At 44.8% G+C, this 23,677-nt stretch overlaps 2 protein-coding genes across 2 annotated transcripts; both read right to left on the bottom strand.

Moving 5' to 3' along the window:
- Nucleotides 1-323: 323 nt before the first annotated feature.
- Nucleotides 324-1,253, bottom strand: LOC149459550 (olfactory receptor 5B12-like). Its single transcript, XM_089680977.1, has one exon. It carries the CDS (start codon nt 1,251-1,253, stop codon nt 324-326), a length of 930 nt encoding a protein of 309 aa, XP_089537103.1.
- A 14,352-nt stretch (nt 1,254-15,605) lies between these two features.
- On the bottom strand, nt 15,606-16,789 carry LOC149459549 (olfactory receptor 1f45-like). Its single transcript, XM_089680976.1, has one exon. The coding sequence runs from the start codon at nt 16,646-16,648 to the stop codon at nt 15,719-15,721; it is 930 nt and encodes a 309-aa protein (XP_089537102.1). The 5' UTR covers nt 16,649-16,789; the 3' UTR covers nt 15,606-15,718.
- Nucleotides 16,790-23,677: the final 6,888 nt, after the last annotated feature.

Raw genomic sequence — 23,677 nt, 5'->3', positions numbered from 1 at the left:
CTGAGCTGCTACCTGCCCCAGGAGGAGCACTAGAGCTTGTGTGCTGGGCCATGTACCAGTACACCTCCCGGCCTGGCTGTGCTGCCTGCTCACACTATATGTACTGGGTGGGCAACAAGTGTTTAAGCAACAAGAAGTCTTATGGTTGAAATATTCTGCACTGCTATCAGATTTGAATGTTTGGACTTCTTTTGACCTTGTGTCTACGTATCAAAATTAAGAAATGTCATACTTATCTAAGATGAAAACCCAGCAAATGAGTATAAAATGCAAGCTATCCTGAGATTGACAATATTGTTGTGCAGTTCTCCTTCAGTGACAGTTTATGGCGTGGCACCAATTCTGGACAGAGTTTTCCGAAGAGCTCCTTTCAGGTCATTGTTCCTCAAGCTGTATATAATTGGATTTAGAAGAGGGGTGACAATTGTGTAAAATACAGAAATCAGTCGGCCTGCCAGAAAACTGTTCGTGTTGAATTGAAAGTAGTTGAAAAGACCAGCCCCATAAAAAATGAAGACCACGGTGAGGTGAGAACTGCAGGTGGAGTAAGCTTTCCGTCTTCCATCCTTCAATGTAATTTTTAGAATGGTTTTGAAAATGTAGACATAGGAAAGGAAAGTAATGAGAAAGCTAGTGACTCCAATACTTACAGATTCAACATATAAAAGTAAATTATTGAGGAATTTGTCAGAAGATGATAGTTGAAACAGCTGATATAATTCGCAAAAGAATCCTGGGATGGTGGTGGGGTCAGGAAAGGCCAGTCTTAGTGCACAAAGTGTGTGTACCAAGCAACATACAAACCTGAAGAGCCAGAAAAAGAATGCTATCTGAACACACAAGTGAATGCTTATCATGGTTGTATAATGCAAGGGACGACAGATGGCAACATAGCGATCGAAGGACATCACTGTAAGTATGGAGGACTCAGTGCTGGCAAACCAGATGAATAGGAAGACCTGGGAAATACAAGTTGGGTATGAAATCAGTTTGTTTCCAGTACAGATGTCAAAAGACACATGAGATGTTGAAATGGAGGAATTGAAGATGTCTAAAACCGAGAGGTTTCCTAAGAAAAAGTACATCGGTGTCTGAAGGTGGGAGTTTGAGACCACCAGAAAAATGATGAGAAGATTACCAACCAGTGTGGCCACATAGATGAGGAGGATCAGCAGAAATACCGGGACCTGAGAATCCGTGAGGTCTGACAGGCCAAGCAAAATGAATTCAGATTGAGAAGTCTGATTTCCCATTAGAACCAAAAAATTCACCAGGAGAGGGAAATATAATGTGAGGATTCAGGAAGACATTATACTGGAGAAGACACCATTCACTAGACTGTAAATGTGTATATAATTATATGTATAGGAAAAGGTGAACAAGATGAATTCCAGCAATCAGAGCTCTGCCCTCCAGGCTCAATATATGACAGAACGTCCAACTGAGGGGTTCCAGCTTACAAGGTATAAAAATTTTGAAGAATAAAATTTTAGCAATACACAATTATGACAGTTTCAGGCAGATCCACTAGAACAATCAAAAACAGTAAATAAGTTTGTTTCAATCTATTCAATGAATAATTGATACAAGTCAGGTGAAACAAACTAACAATGAATAGAAAACGGAAAGTAAATACTGATGGCTGCTGCAATACTCCCACATTCAATGGAAAAATAAAATAAATAAATAAATAAAGACCACATAAAGAATCAAAAATAAATCCTGAAAATAAATATGTTATAAAGGTAAATACAAATCGATTTCTTTATTCTAACCAAATTGATATTGGGCATAGATATACATTATGTACTGTATATATGCTATATTGCCAAAAGTATTGGGCCAGCCCACCAAATCATTGGATTCAGGTATTCCAAACACCTCCATGGCCAGTGGTGTATACAATCAAGCCCCTAGGCATGCAGACTGCTACTTACAAACATTTTTGAAAGAATGGGTCGCTCTCAGGGGCTCAGTGACTCCAAGCGTGGTCCCGTGATAGGTGGCAACCTGTGCAATAAGTCCATCCGTGACATTTCCCGGCTACTAAATATTCCACGCTCAACTGTTAGTGGGATTATAACAAAGTGGAAGCAACTGGGAACAACAGCCACTCAGCCACCAAGTGGTAGGCCACGTCACATGACAGGGCGGGGTCAGCGCATGCTGAAGCGCACAGTGCGCAGAAGTCACCAACTGTCTGCAGAGTCAATAGCTAAAGACCTCCAAACTTGGTGTGGCCTTCAGATGAGCCCAACAACAGTGCGTAGAGAGCTTCATGGAATGGGTTTCCATGGCCGAGCAGCTGCATCCAAGCCTTCCATCACCAAGTGCAATGCAATGCAAAGCGTTGGATGTTGTGGTGTAAAGCACGCCGCCACTGGACTCTAGACCAGTGAAGACATGTTCTCTGGAGTGACCAATCATGCTTCTGTCTGGCAATCCGATGGATTGCATGACTGCATTGTGCCAAGTGTAAAGTTTGGTGGAGGGGAATTATGGTACGGGGTTGTTTTTCAGGAGTTGGGCTTGGCCCCCTAGTTCCAGTGAAGGGAACTCTTAAGGCATCAGCATACCAAGACAATTTGGACAATTTCATGCTCCCAACTTTGTGGGAAGAGTTTGAGGATGGCCCCTTCCTGTTCCAACATGACTGCGCACCAGTGCACAAAGCAAGGTCTTCTTCTGGGTAACTGCATTTATCTGCTACCTCCACTCTTAACCAGACAAACGCATTGACTCCTGCTGTTCTTCTCTGGGTAACTGCATTTATCTGCTACCTCCACTCTTAACCAGACAAACGCATCGACTCCTGTTAAATTCTCAACAAATGTTGTAATTATATCTGTGTATCTGTTGACTTGTCCTCACCTCTAGGCGCACTCAGGTTTATGACTGTGGCCTGGTTCCTAAGAAACATCCCCCCTTATTCATGTGAGCCTTATCAGCTTCTAATTGGGGCGGAGTTGAATGCTCATTTGAGCATCTCCCTATAAATTTAGTTCAGCTCATGGGGGAGATCTCTGATGGGGGGCACAGTCTCTGATGGGGGTGCTGCTTATGATGGAGTGTGGCTTTGAATGAGTGCAGAGCAGTTAAACACAGCAGTTGAACTAAAGCAGGAGAACTTAAGCAGCGGGAAGACACAACAACAGCAAGAAACTCTACTGCATGCTGGACAGACTGCAAGGAAACACCCTGGGAAATATCTTTTACATACCTGAGTCCCACTCCGTGTACCTTTTATATAATACACCCCTCTTCTCCTCTTCATATTACTATCCTCTGTTCCCAAATCTCATTTCTTTACCCCTCTGCTCCACCCCAAAACTTGTACATCTCCCCCTCATTGCTATCATCTCCCTACTATTGCTTTCATCACCTCCCCAAAATGCCTCTTCCACTCCTCCTTCTCATTTTCCTCTCCTCTGTTCCCAAAATCCATTCACTATATCCCTCTGCTCCTCCCAAACATTTGTATATTGTGCCCTCACTGTTTCCCTCACCCCTCTATGGCACCTACCACTTCCTCCTATTACTCCACTCTCCCACTGACCCGAACACCTCCACTTGTAGTTTCTCACGCTCCTGCACATCCCGCTCCCATGCCACCTTTCTCACCCTTCTCCTCCTCATAACCGCGGGGGACATCTCCTCGAATCCTGGCCCTCCACCACCTCCCTCACCCGCACAAAACCCTCCCGCCTCCACGTCCTGCCGCAACCCCCGCAACTTAGTATCTGTCCCCCTGCTCCCTAAAATCTCCCCCCCGTTTTCATGTGCACTCCTGAACGCCCGATCGGCGTGCAACAAGCTTACCGCCATCCACGACCTCTTTGTTTCCCGCTCCCTCAACCTCCTGGCGATTACGGAAACCTGGATCCAGCCCACTGACTCTACCTCCCCTGCTTCACTCTCCTACGGCGGTCTCACCTGGACCCACTCACCCAGGCCCAACGGTCGTAAAGGTGGTGGGGTTGGCCTGCTCCTGTCACCGCAGAGCACCTTCCGAGTCCTCCCAAACCCCCCCTCCCTATCCTTCTCCTCCTTCGAGGCCCACTGCGTCCGACTATTCTCCCCAACCCCCCTGAAGATTACTGTGATATACAGGCCTCCTGGATCCATACCCCGCTTCCTGGAAGACTTCTCCTCCTGGCTACCCTTCTTCCTCTCCTCTGAGCTACCCACTATTATCCTTGGGGATTTCAACATCCCTGTCAACCTCGACAACCCGGACACAGCCCGTCTCCTCCACTTAACCTCCTCCTTTGCACTTGCACAGTGCATACAATCCACCACCCACTCCGACGGTAATATCCTTGATCTTGTCTTCTACAACCGCTGCGCTCCCCACAACCTCACTAACACCCCCTTCCCTCTCTCTGACCACAATCTGATTACCTTCTCTATCTCCTCATCCTCCAACGCCTACCCCTCCAAATGTCACACTACTACCAGCTGTAACCTCCGCAACCTTAACCCTGCCTCCCTCCACTCCGCAGTTGATCAACTCCATGACCGCATCCTCCCCCTGTCCTGCCCCGACTTGGCTATGACCGCCTACAACAATGCGCTGTCAACAACCCTTGACTCACTAGCGCCTTTAACCACACGCAACATCAGACCCCGACCGCTCCAGCCCTGGCAGACTGATCACACCAAAACCCTCAAACGACACAGTCGTGCCCTGGAGCGACTATGGCGCAAAACCAAATCCCAACAAGCCTTCACCCGATACAAATCTGCCTTCCACACCTACACCTCCTCCCTCCATACTGCCAAACAAGCCTACTTCCTGACCCTCATCAAGGCCCTCTCCTCCAATCCTCGCCGACTCTTCTCCACCTTCAACTCTCTACTCTCGCCACCCCCACCTCCACCCAGCACCTCACTCACTGCCCTTGAGATTGCCAATCACTTCAAAAACAAGATTGACATAATTCGCAAGGACATTGCCGCAACTCACACGCCTTCTCAACCCGTCCCCTCTCACACAGCTACCCCCTCATCCCCCCTCCCCCTCGACATAACCCACAGGGACTTCGTCGCTGCTCAAACTCCCTCCAACCCCCTTCCCCCTCACTTAGCTACCCCCTCTACACCCCTCTCCCACGGCCCCACCACTGCTCTGACCTCCTCTCCCACCCCACCCTACATTCCTCATACTGAAGCTCCCCCAACACTCCGCACCTTTGACCTTACTACCATCGAAGAAGTCTCCAAGATCCTCTCTGATGCCCGCCTCACCCCCTGCCCCCTTGACCCTATCCCCTCACAACTCCTACAACCTCCCTCCCCCTCCATCCTACGCTCCCTCACCCACATCTTCAATCTCTCCCTCTCCTCCGGCACTTTCCCTTCCCCTCTGAAACATGCACACATCACCCCCATACTTAAAAAGCCCTCCCTGGACCCCAATGACCCGAACAACCTCAGACCCATCTCCCTGCTCCCATTTACATCTAAACTCCTCGAGCGCCTAGTCTACACCCGCCTATGCTCTCACCTCAATGACAACAACCTCCTCGATCCCCTACAGTCTGGCTTCCGTCCCCTACACTCCACCGAAACTGCCTTACTCAAACTCTCCAATGACCTGCTAACCGCCAAAGCTAATGGCCACTATTCAGTGCTCCTACTCCTTGACCTCTCTGCGGCCTTCGACACAGTCGACCACCCCCTCCTCCTCAAAAAACTACACTCCCTCGGCCTCAGAGATTCTGCTCTCTCCTGGCTCTCATCCTACCTGTCACAACGCTCTTTCAGCGTTACCTATAATGCCACCACCTCCCTCTCACTCCCCCTCTCTTTTGGGGTCCCTCAAGGCTCTGTCCTCGGGCCCCTTCTCTTCTCCATCTACACCTCCTCCCTTGGCCAACTCATACACTCTCACGGCTTCAACTACCACCTCTATGCCGACGACACACAAATCTATCTCTCAACCCCCCACCTCACCCCCTCGGTCTCCGCCCGAATCACACACCTGTTGAGCGACATATCAGACTGGATGTCGCTCCACTTCCTTAAACTGAACCTCTGCAAAACCGAGTTTCTTGTCTTCCCTCCAGCCCGGACACCACCCCCCATTGACTTCTCCATCATGTCCAACAACGCCACCATCAAACCCGCCCCGCAGGCCAGAGTACTTGGTGTCATTTTGGACTCCAACCTATCCTTCCAGCCCCAAGTCCACTCTTTAACAAACTCGTGCAGACTCCACCTCCGCAACATCGCCAAAATCCGCACGTTCCTAACTCCAGAAACCACTAAACAGCTCATCCACTCCCTCATCATATCACGACTCGACTACTGCAACTCCCTCCTCACTGGCCTGCCTCGCCGCTGGCTATCCCCGCTTCAGTCCATCCTGAATACGGCTGCCAGACTCATTCACCTTTCCAACCGCTCCATCTCCGCCACCCCCCTCTGCCAATCCCTCCACTGGCTTCCGATTGCACAACGGATCAAATTCAAAATCCTAACGCTGACGTACAAAGCTGTCCACCATACTGCCCCGAACTACATCTCTGACCTAATATCCAAGTACCGCCCAACACGCACACTCCGCTCCTCACAAGACCTCCTTCTCTCTAGTTCCCTGGTCTCCTCCTCCCATGCCCGCCTCCAGGACTTCTCCAGGGTGTCACCCATCCTCTGGAACTCCCTGCCCCAACCCATCAGATTATCACCTACTCTCCTCTCCTTTAGGCGCACCCTGAAAACCCATCTCTTCAGGGAAGCCTACCCCGCCCCCTGCTAACTTGCCGACCTCCTCCACTCTTCCTACCACTCCATCCCCCACAGCTATCTCCTCCTGTGCCACCACCCCCTCCCTCCTAGATTGTAAGCTCCAAGGAGCAGGGCCCTCGATCCCCTCATGTTTTGCATTGTATTGGTACTGTTCTGTCACATGTTCTGTCCCCCTTTATAATGTACAGCGCTAAGCGAACTATTGGCGCTTTATAAATACTGTATAATAATAATAATAATAAGAAGAATAAAGACATGGAGGAGCCAGTTTGGGGTGGAGGTTCTGACCTCAACCCGATAGTACACCTTTGGGATGTATTAGAGCTGAGACTGCGAGCCAGGCCCCCTCCCCCGACAGTGTCTGACCTGACAAATGTGCTTCTGGAAGAATGGTCCAACCTTCCCATAGACACCCTCCTAATCCTTGTGGATGGCCTTCCCAGAAAAGTTGAAGCTGTTATAGCTGCAAAGGGCGGGGCCAACTCAATATTGAACCCTATGGACTAAGACTGGGGGGCCATTAAAGTTCATGTGCGTGGAAAGGCAGGCGGCCCAATACTTTTGGCAATATAGTGTAATTTTATGCCCAATATCCATTTGGATTGAATAATGATAAGACATATGAATATGAATTATATATACAGTATATATATATATATATATATATATATACACAGTATATATATATATATATATATATATATATATATATATAAAACTTATAATATATATTATAAATTTATATTTTAGTTGGATGATTTTACATGTTTGTACAGGCTTTAAAAAAGTCAATATGAAAACTTGTGTTATCGCTACTTTACTGTTAGAAGGATTACAATGAACATCAATATTTTTTAATGTGAATTTATTCTACCACAACCAAACTGCAGCCTGAAAATTGTTTTAATACTGCAAGATATTTTCACGTGAACAGACCCAGAAGTCAATAATGAGAAAATAATAACATTTGTAGTGGATGTGCATGTATTGAAGAGAGCCCAATACAAGTCTATGCTTCATAATCAGTTACCTGTTATATCATGATTACCTCCCTCCATGAGCAGGGCCTCCCTATTCCTTCAGTGTTGAACGGTGTTGTCTTCCTTCTTATTGTAAAGTGTTGCACAAACAATAATAATGAGAACACAGTAAGATCATTCTGTGATAGGTGGAGCTAATTATACATACAGATCATATATGCTCAAATATATTTATTTTACTTAATTGCTCTAACATATACCACAGTGCTGTACAGAGAACACTGAGCCAGTCCCATCAGTCTCTGCACCAGAGGAGCTTACACTCTAATGTCCCCTCCCCCACAGTCACATCAGTCTCTGTATACTTTACATTCAGTAATAAAAAAAAAATGTATTGATTAAATAATTAATTTACTTATTTATTAAAAAAATAAATAGATTATCATTCAAATTAGTTCAGGTACAACAGACAATACACAGGTAAAGACAAGCAATGAACAATACAGAGAGAGAGATGATTGTGGTTGTGTAATATAAATCCCCCTGAGTATTATTATAATATGTCGGGTTCAGTAGCCGAGGACAAAGTTGGTGAATTGGAGTTTGTGAATTCTGTGAACTCCATAAGATATGAATCCAGAATTGTCTCATCTGTAAAATGATAAGAAGGAATAGCAGCAATGATCGGGTGGTGGTAGTGGGGGGGGGGTCAGTGTACAGCTGAGTGTGATTGTTTTTATGAATTGTAGTACAACAATTGAACCCCAGAACATCTCATCATTACTGGTCCCCTTTTCTGAGAAATACACAGACTGGAGTCATCAGATTTTTGGAATTCTCTTTCACCATCCCAAACTGATGTGGGAGCAGAGCAGAATATACCAGGAAAGTGTGAGAAGACACATTGTAACCACTCACCTGTATATTCAGAATCCCTTACTGAGGATGGATGGGGACTGTGTACGGGAATACAGGGGATGGAGATGAGGAATATCTGGCATTACCACACTGTATAATGGTCGGGAAGGATTGATCACCTTGTAGAAGAATATTTCATGTATAGAACAGCCAACACCTTCCTGTTCTAGACAGATACAATGTGTCCTGTAGATGTTTTGTTATCAGATCTTGTGTTGGTCGGGTTCCTTCAGCCAGTTCTATATAGGAGATGGGAGTGTCAGGTACAGAGGACACACAGGTTCTCCCCCACCCTGCACCATCTCTCCATGTATAAAAGCATTTGGAAGCCTCCTGAGATCTCCAACCATATCCCTCTTGGGTCCCATTACACTGCAGAGATCTCACCGCAGCCTCATGACACAAGACGATCCAAAAATAGCTTTGCATTTCTTTGTGTTCATTATTAAGGTCTCCCTCCCTTTGTTGTTAGTGATACGTGAATAATGTAAAGTTAACTCTATCAGGCATGGGACAAATCAGGGTCCTAATCCATTTTGTTAGGCTCCATGCACACTGGGGGGTGTTTTGATAACGCTGGTAACATTAGCAGTGTAAAGTTACGTTAAAAACTTAGTTTTTCAGCTTTTTTAAATGTTTTTGCATTAGCGTTTAGTGGCGTTTAGACGCTTTTTGCCGTGTTTTCCTGCATTTTTCCTCATTTGCATTGTTTAGCAAAAAAATTTTGGGGGGTCAAATAACATCCAAAAACTCAGATTTGCATCATTTTTCAGCTAAAAAACTCATCTAGAAACCCACTACTCTTGGTTTTTTTTCCAGCCACAAAACATCCCTGCCAAAAAACATTGATTACAGTCTGTGTGTGTACGGACACATAGGATAACATTCTGGGGGGTTTACTAGCTGTAGAAAAAAACATCAAAAACCGTCAAAAGCCAAAAACAGCAGCTGTAAAAACGTCCAGTGTGCATGAAATAAAAACTGCAGGGAAGTGTACATGTCCTGAGAGAAGTATGGCGCATGTGTTCTCTTGTGTTGAGGTCAGGGCTCTGTGAACGCCACACAAGTTCCTCCACACCAAACTGGTCAAACCATTTATTTATGAAGCTGGCTTTATGCACATGGGCACAGTCATTCTGGAACATAAATGGGTCCTCCCTGATATGTTTCCACAAGTTTGGATATGCACAAAACACCTCTCCCATGACCATTATTTACAGTTATTTCCCTCAAAATTGCATCTTTACAGCCACCTGCATTGGCATTCATACCTACACCTCTGAATATCTGACAGTGTTTTATCTGCAACCAAGCTGGGCATGTTAAAGGCCAAAGTCTAGAAAGAAGAAGTCCCAGTCCACGAGCTACCTGTGACAGGTGCATCAACTCCAGTGTTGATTGTTTTGAAAAAATTAGGAGGTCATGTGGATAACCTACAGCTGGCTACTGTGGTTAACAAAATTACAGTGGTACACTAAGGTGCAGGATCAGAGGATATACTAGTTCATCCAGGATTGAGGAGCTGCATGGTTGTGATCCCAGAGGAAGCAATGGTTGTCTGTACAGAGATTCAGATTCAGTCTGAACTTTTGGCAGATTTGGTGGGAATTGCTCAGCCAAAATGTACAAGCATGCATTGAGTAAACATCCAAAGCCTTGAACCTGACCTCTGCTGGGATACAAAATTGTGGCAAGTGATTGTTTTTGATGGTTTTGAAAGCTAACAGGGCTTCTAGGGATAGTGAATTTGCCAGGGGACTATTGCAGAGCATTATAGTGTTTGCAAGTTGTGGTCCTCAAAGATGTACAAGGTAAAAAAAGGGAAAGGAGCTCTAAGGGGTACCCCAGAAAAATAAGGGAAGAGGCAGGAAAGCCCTTATAGTCAGTATGTAGATTATATTTTTTGTAGCGTATATGAATATTTGAAAAGATGAAAGAATACAAAAAGAATCATCTTACATTTGGCAAGGTGGTGAATGACCAAGTTGTATGTTAGAGTACTCTTATGAGCAAAGCCCTTATCTCCATGCAAGGAAAACGTAGGTCAATCTCAATTCCTCAGGGAGCCTCATTCTAGGTCCTCATTGGAAACATCAAGGGGTACTGAACTGGTTTGTAGAGGAGGAAAAATCTCATTGACTGTTCGAACAGCAGAGGTGAATGTAGTAATTGTGTGCTAATATTTAAGAATGGCTTGAATTCATAATTTTTAATTTACACATGAAATGTATTTATTATACCTTTGGTGGATTTTTTCTCCTGTACAATCTACTAAAGAGCTATACATACATATATTTAATGTTGTAATCGCTACTGATATGTTGCAGCGAATTGCAGTTTGTGGGGTTGGGAAAAGTGGAGTGTAAGCCCACCTGCCTTCACTGAAATTTAAAAAAAAAACACCAGTTTTTGTATGACTACTTTTTTCCTTTTGTGTGTGTGTATCAGTGACAAAATTGAAAACTGTATGAGATACTTACCATAATTTTTCTTTCCTGTTGCTAATCCATGGCAGCATACCTATGATTGAGCTCTGCCTTTAGCTCCTCCCTCGTGACCAGTGAATAGCATAAAGGAAATACTGCAAACAGCTCTGGCATTCTCACTAATGAGGATGTGAAGGTATGCTGCCATGGAGTGGTGCCAGGAAAGGAAAATTATGGTAAGTATTTTGATACAATTTTTAAAATTTCTTGGCACCAACATATGATACCTATGATAAATAACCAGCTGAAAGAGTGGGTAGATGCCCCAAAACATACATTTTAATGAATAGAGACATCGCTTTACTCCCAAAATCAATTGTGGATAGGGCTCCCAGGTTCACGATGTAGTGCTTTAGAAAGGTGTAATGTGAAGACCAAGATGCAGCTCTGCAAAAATCTCCATGGAGAAGTTAGAATAGGCCACCTATGATGCCACTACTGCACTCATTGAGTGCGCTGTCACCACCCCTGGAAGGTAGATACCTGCTGCTCTGTATGCCCTTTGGATAAGCTTCACAATCCAAGCCACCAGTGTTTATGAGGAGGCTTCCTTCCCCTTGTTTTTACCACTAGGTAAGAGGAAAAGTCTGTGAAATGCGTAAAGTGAAGCTGTGGCTAAGAAGCATCGCTTCAAAGTTATAGAGATATTCAGTTCCTGTAGGGCTCCTGGCTGTAAAATATGGCAAAGCCCGGGTTTCCAGAAGGTGATAGGATGAGGCTACCTTGGGAAGAAACTGGGACACTGGGCGCAGTTCTACTCTATCCGGGAAGAATGTAATATGGGACTCTGAAACTCCCAGGCCCTTTAACTTTGATACCCCCCTTCCCAAGGTAATTGTCACAAGGATGACTGCTTTGAAGGTAATGTTCCACAGTGAGCATTGCTCCATAGGGGCAAAAGGATGCTTAGAGAGACCAACAGGTCCCATTGGGGAAACATCCTCTTCCTAGGAGGGCGCACTTTAAGAATTGCCTTAAGAAACTCATTTATCAGAGAGTATTCTGCCCACTTGGCTTTAGTTGTGACTTGAGATGGCTGCGAAGAATTCAGCCCCAAACCAAGGTCTAACCTAAGAAAATCCACTATCTGTGAAGCAGAGGGAGTGATAGGTAAAAAGCCCTTTCCTGACACAAACTTGATAAATCTGTCCCAGATCCTTGAATAGATATTGGTGGACAGTTTCCTGGTAGTAATTACTTCTGACAAGCACCCTAAGCGCTCTCCTGCCTCCTTCTTTTAACAGCCGTGCATGTAGACAGAGCTTGCTCAGATTCAGTGAAAACAGTCCCCTTGAGACAGAATATTGGGTAGGTCTTGCAGGGAAATCAGAGCCCGAGTACTAAAATGGAGAGCTATAGGAAACCAAGCCCTTGCATACCCAATATGGCAGGATGGTTACTACTGAGATCTGTTCAGTTAGGAATCTCAATAAGAATCTCTGAATGTAGGCCACCATAGTCTTGTCCTTCTTAAGCAAGACTGATCTCCATCTGATATTGGAGGCAAGTGAAGCAAGTGTGTGCCTGTCCCTGACCTCTAGGACATTGGACACCATTCCTTTTGACTTGAACCTCCTCTTCCCCTGAACACGGACAGCTCCCCAGTCCCTCTTGCTTGCATCTGTTGTACTTGTGATGCAGCTTGATGGTCCTAATGGCCGCAAGGGACTCTCTTCTCAGGCTTTTCATCATATAGTTTGATATTGAAATCCATTACCTCAGGTAATGTCTCCTCCATTGAGCATAAAATGCCCATCTGGAACTGTTGAAAGTGCCAGTGAACCCATGGAACCATGGGAATGCACGCTAACAACTGTGCCTAACAGGCTTAAACATTGGGAGATTGATAGGATAATAGAAGAGGTTGTTCTGTGCACATTCGTCCTGACAGACCTTATCTTCTGTGGAGGCATGTCCGTGTTGAAGATAGCACCCAGGTTCACCAACTTCTGGGTTTCTCTTCCAAAATTTTTTTTGTCCAGCAGAATGACTGTAGAGCCTGTAGTAAGTACTGTTTGTGACTAACTGATCTTTGCTGCGAAGAGGAGAAAATTATCGAAATAATTATGGACTCAGAGTCTCTTATCCCTGAGGGGCACCAGGGCTGCCACCAGGACCTTGGTGAAGGTTTTCAGAGAGGTAAAGAGACCGAATGTGAGGCAGCAGGACTGTAGCTGGACTGGACCCACTGCCAACCCAAGATGGTAGGATCAACACATCCTGCAGATCCACTAAGAGCATGCAATCTCTTAGTTGAACCACTTGTGCAATGATCTGTATCAACTTTATTTTGAACCTCTCCAGAAAGATATACAGTAGTTATTCAGCCTCTTGAGGTCTATTACAGGGCTTCAACTGCTGTTCTCCTTTTGAACCAGGAAGAGCGTAGAATAAAACCCAGTAAATCTTTTCAGGAATGGCACTTGGACGATAGCCTATTGAACCAGTATTGTTCTGATGTACTGATATAAGATCTTTGTCTTCTGAGGGGAAGATGGAACTCTAGTGGGTGTGAAAGGATTGGCTGGAGGAAGATGCACAAACAATAAGTGCAGTCCAAGTGCCCTTGCTTAACCATAGACAACACACATCTGTCTTTGCAGTGACTCTCCCAGACTTCCAAAAAAGTGGTCTAGCCTGTCCCCCCACTCCAACAGCCTGGCTGCTCTGATTGTCAAAAAGACTTTGCCGGGTCCAGCAGTATATCCAAAGTCTTCTGTTTTTAGGCCTTCATTAATGTTAACTGGGTGCCTCTCCAAGCCTTCCTTGTATCTCATCCCTGGTGAAAAGTTCTGGAATCTCTGGACCTCTGTGGCTGAAGCCTATTCTTGAATGGATTTGAATGCTTCATCTTTCTATCTTGGTGCAGAAACTAAGACTTGCCTTTTTGTTACTCTGGAGTTTACAGTCTCTAATTTAGCACCAGTAAACATTTTCTGTCAAAGGGTAATCTTGCACCATCTCTGCTTTGAAGAGACATCCTTGACACATGGCTTGAGCCAGAGGAACCTCTTGGCTATTATGGAGTGAAGCATTGCCCTGGAAGAACATCTGATGGTGTCAATGGCTACCTCGCCATCTCTCTTTTTGGACAGTGTGCATGCTGTAAAGCTAGAGCACATGAAGGCTGTGGTGAAGTGGCTAACCAAGCCTTCCCTCATCCTTCTTCTTTATTCCCAAGGTTAAGAGTTGTGTGAAGTCATCATCATCTGAAAAAGCATACTGTTCTTTCTTTTCATCCACAGCTACTCATGGCATTGCCCCACAAATTGGCATTAAAAAGTTAGCTGAATTAATTGAGCACAGCATCAGCTACGTGCTGCAAGAGACTTCACATCAATTAACTGCATCTTAGGTTGAGAAGGAGAGTAACAGAGGAATAGATGGAGGGGAAAACATGCAGGAAGAACCAATTGGTACTCATGCTTCTGCAGCTGAATTGCCAAATTGGTTCTAATGATCACAACAAACTCTCTGATTGTTCCTGGGTACCAACTATTGTAGAGTAGAAATGGAACAACATTAAAGTGTCAGGATGTCATCCCGGGGCAACAGTTTGTGGAAAAAGTGGAGGGGGATGCTGCTTCATTCCACTGGAGTTCCATGGGTATAGGTCACTTTTATCCTCCAATCCATTCCCCAGAGTTCAGCAGTATTAACCTTTCTCATTACAGGTGCTGAAGATCACACTGTAGTCTCTGAAGTGTCTCAAGTGTGGTAATAGCATTGGTCATTCGGGTACCGCATGTATGGAGAAACAAATAAGTGTTCACCAGCTCAGTGGGAGCATCACCTGAAGGTTAGAGATGGGCAGCAAAAGGGCTGTATTCCTCCTCATCCTTTCTTCTCCTCTCTTTCCACCTCTACCCCAATATACAAAATCAGTAGCCTCAAGTGCTAGGGATGAAAACATTACATGGGGTGGACAGAGGTTTACCTTATGTCAATTCCAGTAGGGAAGAGGGCAAGAGTGATGACATGCATTTGTAGTCATCATGTCATCTCTGGCTTTAGCATTGAGCAGGCAGGTTTCTCTGGAACAAAATGAAAAGTATGCCCTAAGCCATTCCTAACCTGGCGTCTTGTTACTAGCTTGGCAAAATAAATTGAAGCCCAACAAAAAAAAAGGTTAACCAGCAGCCTATCCCCAACTGGCACATTTGTGAGCATTCCTGTGAACATGGATTGTGCAGAATACACAATATTTATACCCCACAATGACAGTAAAGCAGGACATTAATAGTGCAAATTGATAACCCATTGGAAAAAAGTTTGTCATTTTATCAGGACAGTTTTTCAAAACAAGGATGGCACCTCCAGACATAAACAGAAGGGCCATATACTAGATAGTCATATCTAAATCATTTACACATCATTTTGAAGCACTCCAAGAGAACCTGTTTTATGACACATGGTTATGCAGTTAGCATTAAACATGAAACCTTTAGTGAGCTTAAATATCTACCTGAGACCATGTAAGCCAGCATTTATTAGAATTACAAATCTCACTTCATCTAAAATGAAAACCTGACAAACAAGTTCAAAATACAACCAGTGCTGAGAATAAAATGATTGTTGCACAGTTCAGGACATGGTGCCTTTTCTGGGTAGAATTTTCTGAAGAGCTCCTTTTAGGTCTCTGTTTCTCAGGCTGTATATAAGCGGGTTTAGGAGAGGGGTGAACACTGCATAAAATAAAGAGATCAATCTGCCTGCCAGAGAATTCTCACTTTTGGGTTGATAGTAGTTGAAAATACTCGTCCCAAAAAAGATGAAGACCACGGTGAGGTGAGAACTGCAGGTGGAGTAAGCTTTCCGTCTTCCATCCTTCAATTTCATTTTCAGGATAGTTTTGAAAATGTAGACATAGGAGAGGAAAGTAATGAAAAACCCAGGGACTCCAAAACTTACAGCATCAAAATATAAAAGTAAATAATTGAGGAATGTGTCAGAAGATGAAAGTTGAAGAAGCTGATATAGCTCACAGAATAAGCCTGGGATAGTGGTGGGGTCAGGGAAGGCCAGTCTTAGTGCCAAAAACGTGTGTGCCAAGCAACATATAAATCTGAAGAGCCAGGAAAAGAACGCTAGCTGAACACACAAGTGAATGCTTATCATGGTTGTATAATGCAAAGGATGACAGATGGCAACATAGCGATCGTAGGACATAATATCAAGTATAAAGAACTCAGTGCTGCCAAACCAAATGAAGAGGAAGACCTGGGTGATACAAGTTGGGTATGAAATCAGCCTGTTTTCAGTAATTACATCAAAAAACACATGAGATGTGGAAATGGAGGAGTTGAAGATGTCTAAAGCTGATAGGTTTCCCAGAGAAAAGTACATGGGGGTGTGGAGGTGGTAGTCTGAGACCACCAGGAAAATGATGAGAAGATTCCCAACCAATGTGGCTACATAGATGAGGAGGATCAGCAGAAATACTGAGACCTGAGAATATGTGAGGTCTGACAGGCCAAGCAAAATGAATTCAGACTGAGAAGTTTGATTTCCCATCAGAACCAAATAATTCACTAGGAGAGGGAGCGGTAATGTGAGGATTCAGGAAGACATTGTACTGGAGAAGACACTGGTCACTAGGCTGTAAAGGATCATTTACATCAATTCATTAAAAGCAAATAAAATGTAGTTAGTGAATTTTAAATGTTAGCTCAGTGTTAATATTTTGTACCAAATTATAAAAAAATTGAAAATCAAAATTTTTGGCTCATTTGCTTCACTGGAAAAAAAAAAGAACATAAACATTTTGTTATGTGAACGTTGGATCCTTTTCATATTCTACCATAGCCAAGCTGCAGCTTGAAGAATTTCTTATACATCTCAGTGCATACAATGGGCAGATAGTGATCAGAGCCTAATACAAGTCTGTGCTTCATAATCAGTTCCCAGAATCATGGTCATTTCACACAGTAAGATCATTCTATAACAATGACCCCCAGAGTCAGAAAGCCTTTGTTATTATACATTTATATAGCTCTGACATATACCACAGCGCTGTACAGAGATCACTGAGCCAGTCACATCAGTCTCTGTACCAGAGGAGCTTACACTGTAATGTCCCCTCCTCCACAGTCACATCAATCTCTGTACCAGAGGAGCTTACACTCTAATGTCCCCTCCCCCACAGTCACACACTATTATTATACATTTATTTAGCTCTGACATATACCGCAGTGCTGTACAGAGAACACTGAGCCAGTCACATCAGTCTCTGTACCAGAGGAGCTTACACTCTAATGTCCCCTCCCCCACAGTCACATCAGTCTCTGTACCAGAGGAGCTTACACTCTAATGTCCCCTCCCCCACAGTCACATACTATTATTAATATATATTTATATAGCTCTGACATATACCGCAGCTGTGTACAGAGATAACTGAGTCAGTCCCATCAGTCTCTGTACCAGAGGAGCTTACACTCTAATGTCCCCTCCCCAACAGTCACATCAGTCTCTGTACCAGAGGAGCTTACACTCTAATGCCCCCCCCCCCACAGTCACACACTATTATTATTATACATTTATATAGCTCTGACATATACCACAGCGCTGTACAGAGAACACTGAGCCAGTCACAGCAGTCTCTGTACCAGAGGAGCTTACACTGTAATGTCCCCTCCCCCACAGTCACATCAGTCTCTGTACTAGAGGAGCTTACACTGTAATGTCCCCTCCCCCACAGTCCCATCAGTCTCTGTACCAGAGGAGCTTACACTCTAATGTCCCCTCCCCAACAGTCACATCAGTCTCTGCACCAGAGGAACTTACACTCTAATGTCCCCCCCCACACACTATTATTATTATACATTTATATAGCTCTGACATATACCGCAGGGCTGTACAGAGAACACTGAGCCACTGACGTCAGTCTCTGTACCAGAGGAGGTTACACCCCAAAGTTCCACCGACAGTCACATACTAATATTATGATACATTTACGTATATAGCTCTGACATATACCCCGGGGCTGTACAGAGAACACTGAACCACTGACGTAAGTTTCTGTACCAGAGGAGCTTACACTCTAATATCCCCTCCCCCACATTCACACACTATTATTATTATATATTTATATAGCTCTGACATATACCGCAGTGCTGTACAGAGATCACTGAGCCAGTCACATCAGTCTCTGTACCAGAGGAGCTTAGACTCTAATGTCCCCTCCCCCACAGTCACATCAGTCTCTGTACCAGAGGAGCTTACACTCTAATGTCCCCTCCCCACAGTCACATCAGTCTCTGCACCAGAGAGGTAGCTTGTGTAGTTGCTCTCCCTCTCCAGACACTAGGGGGAAGGCCTACTTGCCTGGCCCCAGAAACATGGTTTCTTTAGGGATAGGCTCAGGCCATGTTCCCCCTGAGGGACCCAGCTTGCGCTCCCAAGCTTCACCTACACCAGAAGACCTTGGCTGTGGCCCTAAAGGAGGGGAATCCCTCCCTGTCTTCAGATAGCAGGTTGCTGACTATTTGCTGAGAATTGCAAAGGAGGAGGAAAAGCTGATGAACCTGAAAGCAGAGTACAAGAAAAAGAAAGTTTTACACGATAAGGCATGGAGCAGCAAGCGGCAGAGTCTGAAGCCGGAGCTGAAAGGTTAGGAGGACGCCATCAAGCAGCAACATAATTTGGTGAAAACATTGAAGGAAAAGAGCGGAGCATTCAAGGAGAAGTTTCAGAATGAGGAAAGGTTCCAGAAAATGAAGGGAGACACCAGTAAAATCCAGCATCAGCGGTAGCAGTATGGGTGGAGAGCGAGGAGGGGGTCCTGTATGCTGCCCCTTTTATCCTCTCCTCCTTAGGATATGCTTCACCAGAGGAAAGGTCAGCCTCTGCCTCCCTCCCTCCCCAGCAAGCTGGAGGAACAGCACAGGAGGTAGAGGAAAATGGTGGAGGGCTGCTGAACTTTATTACAGAGATGGAGTCTCCCCCATGTGGAAGAACCTTCTGGTTTTCTGAGGACTCTGCAGATGAGGATGATGGTGAGGACTCTGTACCTGGTCCTGTAAAAGTGACAGTTTGGACTCCAGTATGGACAACCATGTGCACTGCAGAGTTTTGGAGGGAAATCCTCCTGTGTGTGCACAGAGCTCTGCAGGGAAGATGGCTACTGTGCCTGCAGGACTGCACTCTGCTGAGACTGGGAATTCAGTGACTGTTGAATCTGCTATCAAGAAACCTGTGACTATGGACTCTGCTGGGGGGAAGGTAAAAGTGGAAACTGAAATTTTGTCTGGACAATCCCTGCTGATGGCTGCAAATGCAGCACAAAATGGTGGGAGGGAAAATGTCAGCTGCACTGGGAAAGGTGTTGCTGAAACCCAGGAGAGAGTGACCAGGAGTGGAAGGCTTTTGCCTAAGAGGAGTACGTTCTGGGATGGGGAGATAGGACCATCTGGTGTGAGTGGGTCTGCTGGGAGCAGTAGTGCCACAAGTGAAAGGAAAAATGTGAATGATAAAAGTGCTTGCAATGCTGGAACGGGGAATGCCTGTGTGCTAGTGGATGGATTGACTGCTGCAGCCTCTGATGGTAGTTTGCAGAGCGGGGGTTCCGAGGCTCCTGCAACCAATGTGCAGGGTGCAGCTTTAAGGTCTGGTATGTCTCATGCTGCAAATAAAACCTATGCTAGGGCTCTGGCTGGGAGGAGGGGGTCACATCAGGCTGTAAGCTCTGGGGGGAGGTCTGCCATCTGCACCCCTATCCTCCAGGCTACAGAATGTGGTGCAGCTCAGATGGGAAGGTGGGGGTGCTCCCCCTGTCAGGAAGTTGGTGGTGGACAGGATTTTGGTGATGGGTTTTAAGGCTGATGACATCTTTGCTTTGATCAGCCCAGTGGGCTCCTATGAGTATGACCTGTCCTTTGTGCGCCCCGAGTCTCTTGATATTTTCTGGGAGAAGCATGAGCATGTGTATTGGGGTCTGCCAGAGTGGAAGGGACTCATCCCAAGGCTTGTCTCACACCAACCTCTAGTTAAGATTGTCACCATTCTAGTAAGGAATGAGTCAATCCCTTCTGCTGACTTTGCTGTCTGGCTGAGGAGCTTTGGGGAGCTACTGACCCCTCTGAAGAAGATTGTGGATGAGAGGGGGGATATTCATTGGTGGGTGGTCGGAGCAGATGAGGATGTATGTGTGCAGGAATGTGGTACAGCATCTGCCCTCCTCAGCCTTCATTGGGAAGGATAGGATTGTTGTGTTCTACCCTGGACAGCCCAAGCTCTGCAATAAGTACGGTTCTCGGGGTCATTTTGCCTCCTCATGTCCAGAGATGAAGTGCTTTCTGTGTCAGAATCTGGGGCATCTGGCTAAGGATTGTAATATCATTAGGTGCAATCTTTGTGATAAGGTTGGCCATTCGTGCAACTGGTGCCCTGAGGCCATGCATAACCAATCAGCTTTGGTGGAAGAGTTTTTTTGTTTGGACATGGAGGAGGCACAGGTATCAATCATGGACTTTTGCAGCAGTAAGTCAGAGTGGTGGGAGCTTTCAAAACGAAGGATCGTTGGGCTTTTCAAGGCCATAGGAAGAAATAAACAGCTTGAGAAGTATGTCACCTACCAGCGTCTGCGGAGGAAGCTTGATAGGCTTGTCTCAAATAATGGAGATCCAGGGGCGATCTCTGAGGTTAAACTCTTGCTCAGGCAGTGTCAATATGACAGGCATGCCTCTTTGGTTCTGGAAAGGGATTATGGAAAATATCGCTCACCCGACCCTTACCAGAATTGCAAACAAGGTAGAGCAGTTAAGTCAGTTATAGGCCTGGTTGACAGTACGGGTTCCCTGAAAAAGTCCAAGTTGGGGATCCTGGAAACCTCCAGGTCATATTATGCTGACCTCCTGGGTAGGAAGTACTTCGATTGGGCGAGCATGTTGGGTTTTATGGACTCTACTCCAGGACTGGGAAATGGCAGTTCTGTGAGTTTGACAGAGGATATCACGGCAGATGAGGTGGTTAAAGCTATTGATAAGCTTGTCATTAAGAAGTTTCCTGGGCCAGACGGATTTTAGGCATCAGATTTGGTCCTGGTGATTCCGACCTTACAAATTGGGTAAGCAGGCTACAAGATGCCGATGCCAAGGTTGCTAGCTGGAAGGATTGGAAACTCTTTTACAGGGAAAGGATTGACTTGATTAAAACTTACCTGATCCCAGTATTTCTGTATATCAGCTCCTTCTGTGTTTTTCCAGTGTCTCTCTATGTGAGCATCTACAGTTGTTTCTTCTAGCTGTTATGGGGGAACAAACTTAACCCAATTAAAAGGTCTGTAACCTTCCTTTCTAGGTGGATGGGTGGCCAAGGTATGGTCAACCCGGTGTTTTTTTTTTCTGTGATGTTTTTGAAACATAATTTTGGTAGCATGCTGGCAGAGGAACCGCCTGGGTGGGTTGGTATTTTTCAGTCCTGGTTTAGGCCTCTTCTGCGGAGCTGGGAGCATGGTGGACCAGTGAAAAGCCTGAGGGTCCAACATGGTAAGTTCCCGGCTTATGTTTCCCCATGTCTGAAAATGGTTTGGCAATGGCGTGTGATGACAGAGGAAATTAAGTCTCTTCCTAGGAAGGTTCTAGAGAGGAGGGTTGTTGAATGTGCCTTTAGCAAGCCATTGGCATAGAGGTCAGTGTAAAGCTAAGTGTGATTGATTTTATGACTTGTACAGGAAAAATGTAACATCTCCTGAACATCTTATCATTACGGGGCCCCTTTTCTGAGAAATATACAGACTGGAGTCATCAGATTTTTGGAATTCTCTTTCACCATTCAAACTGATGTGGGAGCAGAGCAGAATATACCAGGAAAGTGTGAGAAGACACATTGTAACCACTCACCTGTATATTCAGAATCCCTTATTGAGGATGGGTGGGGTCTGTGTATGGGAATACAGGGGATGGAGAGGAGGAATATCTAGCATTACAACACTGTACAGGTCAGGAAGGATTGATCACCTTGTAGAAGAATATTTCATGGATAAAACAGCCAACACCTTCCTGTCCTAGACAGATACAATGTATCCTGTAGATGTCTTGTTATCAGATCTTGTGTTGGTTCGGTTCCTTCAGCCAGTTCTATAGAGGAGATGGGAGTATCAGGTACAGTGGACACACAGGTTCTCCCCCACCCAGCACCATCTCATTGTGCATATAAGCATTTAGAAGCCTCCTGAGATCTCCAGTCATTTCCCTCCTGGGTCTCATTACACTGCCGAGATTTCACTGCAGCCTCATGACACAAGACGATCCAAAAATATCTTTGTGTTTCTTTGTGTTCATTAGTAAGGTCTTCTTCCCTTTGCTGTTATTGATAAGTGAATAGTGTAAAATTAACTCTAGCAGGCATGGAAGAAATCAGGGTCCTGATCCATTTTGTTAAAAATGAATCTGATGGGAAGTGTACATGTCCTGAGAGAAGTATGGAGGACGTGTTCACCAGGGTTGAGGTCAGGGCTCTTTACAGGCCACACCATACTGGTCAGTACATTTCTTTATGGATTGATTTTTTAATTTTAGCTTGGATTAAGTAAATATAATTCAATGTAACTTGTAAAACAGTCAGTTTTGCTGAAAAAATTGAATTGAATGGTGAAAGTAGCAGGTTCAATAGATCTAAAAGCTATAGGAAGGGTACCTCTTAAAAAAACTAAATATAAATCCCTCAACTATGCAGAAATTGGCAAGTTGAAGAATAGTTTAATAGCACAATTATTACATTAACACTGCATTGTCTTAAAATGACAAAACAGAATGCACAAAACCACTCCTAACTCCCTCCTAACAATTCCAAATATAGGCTTTAGGTATGTGTTAGGGAGAAATTGGGCAATGCCAGGAGAGTACATGAGCATTTTAATAGGATTATTCAATAGAAGGTATTATTTGAATGACAGCAGTCACAAATATTGTCCAGTGACTGGACACTTTATAAGCACCTAGGTTAGGCAGCAATATTACAGGGAGATATGAGGCAGGTTTTATCGTGCAATAAAAATGTAGGGTGTATTTTTTGGGGGACAATAGCGACAAATATTGTTCAGTGGCAGGACAGTATATAGGCAGTTTAGTTAGGCTGCAATATAAAATGGAGAGGCAAGACAGGTTTTATCTTGATATAGACATTAAAGTGTAAAGATATGGAAACCTCACATTGTAATGCTAAGAATTACTAGAGACGCTGATTATGGTACTAATACTAGTAATCACCAAGCAACCTGGACTGGGTGATCTAGGTGTTGCAGCCCACGTAACATCAGGCAATCTTGCAACTTCACAAACAATAAAAATAGAGGGCCAAATGCCTAGTGAATTATCTCCAGAACGTTGTTGCAAGTTAAAAGATATACACTATATTGCCAAAAGTATTGGGTAAGCCCTCCAAATCATGTGATTCAGGTGTTCCCATCACCTCCATGGCCACAGGTGTATAAAATCAAGCCCCTAGGCATGCAGACTGTTTCTACAAACATTTGTGAAAGAATGGGTCCCTCTCAGGAGCTCAGTGAATTCAAGCGTGGTACCATGATAAGTTGCCACCTGGGCA

Source organism: Staurois parvus, unplaced genomic scaffold, assembly GCF_062004578.1.
Source record: "Staurois parvus isolate SC_StPar_1 unplaced genomic scaffold, SC_StPar_1.0 ptg000254l, whole genome shotgun sequence".
Lineage (NCBI taxonomy): Eukaryota > Metazoa > Chordata > Amphibia > Anura > Ranidae > Staurois > Staurois parvus.
The sequence above is the reverse complement of the archived record's forward strand: the minus strand, read 5'-3'. Positions and strand labels throughout refer to the sequence as shown.